A 3,179-nucleotide genomic window follows, 5' to 3' on the forward strand; every position below is an offset into this window, starting at 1 on the left:
GGGGGGGGGGGGGGGGGGGGGGGAGGTATTACCGCCGTTGCCGCAGTCAGTAGGGAGGAGGGGGGAGAGAGGCTGAACGAGTGCGAGAGATTGAGTAAGGGTTGTTGGAGATAGGGGTAGCAAAGTGGGATGGTCCCCCCCCCCCTTCACCGAAGCAGCTCGAGAGATGAGGATGAATGAGGACTCGAGGGCTTTCGAATGCGCATTTTAATGAACCCCGTCGCCGATCGACCGTCACGATTTTTTTTTGTCGAACCCGCCAAACCACCCTTAGCGAAATCACGTACACGGCTGGACGACCGTATGCCTTTTTTTTACAGGAATACCACCGATATTACATAAACTACACGGTATAGGTTTTAGCCTGGTTTTAACATCGAGATACTAATATTTTGATAGTGAACTTCCGGTCTGGTCTCACTGCGCATCTGCACTGCTATTGCCATTACTATATACGTGTGTATATGTATATATACGTACTATCCCCAGAAGCACTCTCTCTAATCCGATCGACTTGACGTTGGCGAATAGAATTTCAGTAGCTGGAAACTAATGCGATTGGGTATGAAGCTGCAATGTATTATCAGGGAGCTGCGTTTAATATGCCTCGGTGTAATTAACATCGTATTATTACATAGCTGCACTTGTGAAAATTCGAAAAAAATTGTCAATTTCTTCGTTATTCATAATCGATACCGAAGAATTAGGCCAATAATTGGGACCTCTGTCAAATTTGCTGACTAAATTTTTTTGTCGAAGCGACGCCACTTTCTGAATAGAAATAAGAACTCTATAGCTATATACACAGTTCCATTTTCGGCTGACTGTGCGAAAGAGAACCCGAATGGCTTTTCGGAAGGGAGGTTGCAAAGGAAAAAAATAAAAGCACCGAGACGTAGCAGCGGTATTAAAGACTCTGGGCGAACTTTGAAATGGTGACTGAACCAGAATCAGATAGCGTCCCACGTTGCGTTACAGGTTGCGTTACGCGATACGTTACACGTAACATTAGCGTTACGTAGACATTGGAAACTTGCAAGCGAGAGTAATTCGAAAGATTAACGAGCTACTTCCCTGGAAAAACTCGAACGGCCATTCGTCAAGCATAAATTTCGCGTGGCTACAAAAATAAAAATTTGCTCGCACCCTCACCGTCCAATCGCCTCCTCGACATATAGGCGTCCCTGGGCACCACCCCTCGAAAAGGGGTAGGTCGCACAACCCTCTGGTGCGCGAGGATCGTGTGCAGCTTATCGGCCTGATATTTATTGTAAAATATCTACATCCCCACTAGCCCACCAAATGACGAACACGCTCGGCTGAGGTGTATGGACTGAGTCGGTACGATTGGGCTCCCACTTATCCTTAAATCGGCATCGATTAAATTGATCCTAGGAAAAGTTGATCCCCGTATAGCAGATCCTGATGTTAAATTCGCAAAAGGAGCTCAGAGGTATCCTGTTCGAGATGGAAAATCCTAAAGAGGAAGCGGGAGATAAAAGATAATAGGGAAAGTCGAGCAACGTAGTCCTGAGGGATGAAAGACTGGACAATAAAGACAGAGGGGATGCTGTTTGAAATCGGAGTACTTGAGCAGGTAAGCCCATGAGTAACTATATACATATATATATATATATATATATATATATATAAGGGTATAAGGATACCAAGATAGATAAGATATCCATCTAGATACAGCAGATAAGCACAGAGGTATAGAAATATAATAAAGGGGTAGACCATAAAGTATATATATAGTTATATCGACTACAGCATATACCAACGGCACAAGCTCATGGACGTCCGACGTCGCGACGCTGGCCGTACCGAGGCACACGATGGACGCTGTCCGCGACTCGAGCGTGACGTCAGTGTTAAAGTCCCCGTTTCCGAGAGAAGTTTCCGCAACGGAAACGGGCCGAAACGTCCATGAACAGCATGGGCCATTGTATCGGGGTTGGATTTTCGGCCGACGCATAAAGCCCGTCGATCCTCGACGTCGGCTCATCCTCTGGCCCGATCGACGTGAATGCCCGCCAAATTTATTGTTTCACGGGCTTGGCCGGGGACAAAAGAATAAATCCTGATTAATCTCTCAGTCGCGCGGGCAGGGCGTTTCGCAAGCACCTCTCTCTCTCTCTCTCTCTCTCTCTCTCTCTCTCTCTCACACACCAAGTCTCATATTATTCCTCATTGCAATCCCCCTACCCAACAATATATATATATATATATATATATATATATATACAAAAAGAATACATATATCCACCCTTATCCCCCACGAGCAACACAACCCTCAACCCACATCCAGTTCGATCACTATTTTCTCCACCCTTATTTTCCCTCCTATTTACTACAAACCAACATGCGACACGTAAAGCGTCTCGTGCGAACCTAGTTAATAGGAAAAATAAGTGTATCAAAAGTATTGTCAAAGAAAACGAAATGTCAGACCAGGGTAGGGATGTGAATATTACACGTGACGTCTTCCAGTGGGATTGACGTGACTCTGGAAAAAGTCAGACCCATATAGATATACAGCATATAGTAAACTACATATCCATATACAGACTCAGAGAGTGTGAGGATCCTGGGGTAGGAAATGGCATCGTATAAAGTGGGCACCGTTCGATCACTCACCCTTGTGCATCCCGGTGTACTTATCCTTGAGCACCGTAAATTCGTAGATCTTGCCGAACTCCTCAAACATCGGTCGTAGCGCATCCTCCTCCAAATGCCGTGGAATTTGTCCCACGAAAAGTTTGATGGCGCCGTCTCCATTACTCGAGGACGGAGACGAAGAGACGGGAATCAACATGTCTGCCTGGTAGTTTCCGGAGTTGAGTTATATAAATATATATATATATATATATATAACGTTATACGGTGTTCCGAAAAAGCGTGGCAACGGCCTGTTCTCGAGGCGCGATACGAGTTGGGCACGTTACGTAACGCACGCAAACGAGTCTAGAACGATTGCGCAACGTTATACGGTGTTCCGAAAAAGCGCGGAGACGAAGAGACGGGAATCAACATGTCTGCCTGGTAGTTTCCGGAGTTGAGTTATATAAATATATATATATATATATATATAACGTTATACGGTGTTCCGAAAAAGCGTGGCAACGGCCTGTTCTCGAGGCGCGATACGAGTTGGGCACGTTACGTAACGCACGCAA

At 45.5% G+C, this 3,179-nt stretch overlaps 1 protein-coding gene across 2 annotated transcripts in view; it reads right to left on the reverse strand.

The window, feature by feature from the left end:
- Positions 1 to 2,789, reverse strand: part of LOC107268221 (CUGBP Elav-like family member 4) — a 472,413-nt gene extending 469,624 nt beyond the window's left edge. Inside the window, exon 1 of one of the 2 annotated variants that reach the window (XM_025085467.1) lies at positions 2,641 to 2,789. In XM_025085467.1, the coding sequence (XP_024941235.1) occupies positions 2,641 to 2,710 (70 nt within the window). In that variant the 5' untranslated portion in view covers positions 2,711 to 2,789. The remainder of the gene's footprint in view (positions 1 to 2,640) is intronic. The other variant, XM_025085466.1, reaches the window with a different exon arrangement.
- Positions 2,790 to 3,179: the final 390 nt, after the last annotated feature.

Source organism: Cephus cinctus, unplaced genomic scaffold, assembly GCF_000341935.2.
Source record: "Cephus cinctus unplaced genomic scaffold, Ccin1 Ccin1_scaffold0494, whole genome shotgun sequence".
NCBI classification, from domain to species: Eukaryota; Metazoa; Arthropoda; class Insecta; order Hymenoptera; family Cephidae; genus Cephus; species Cephus cinctus.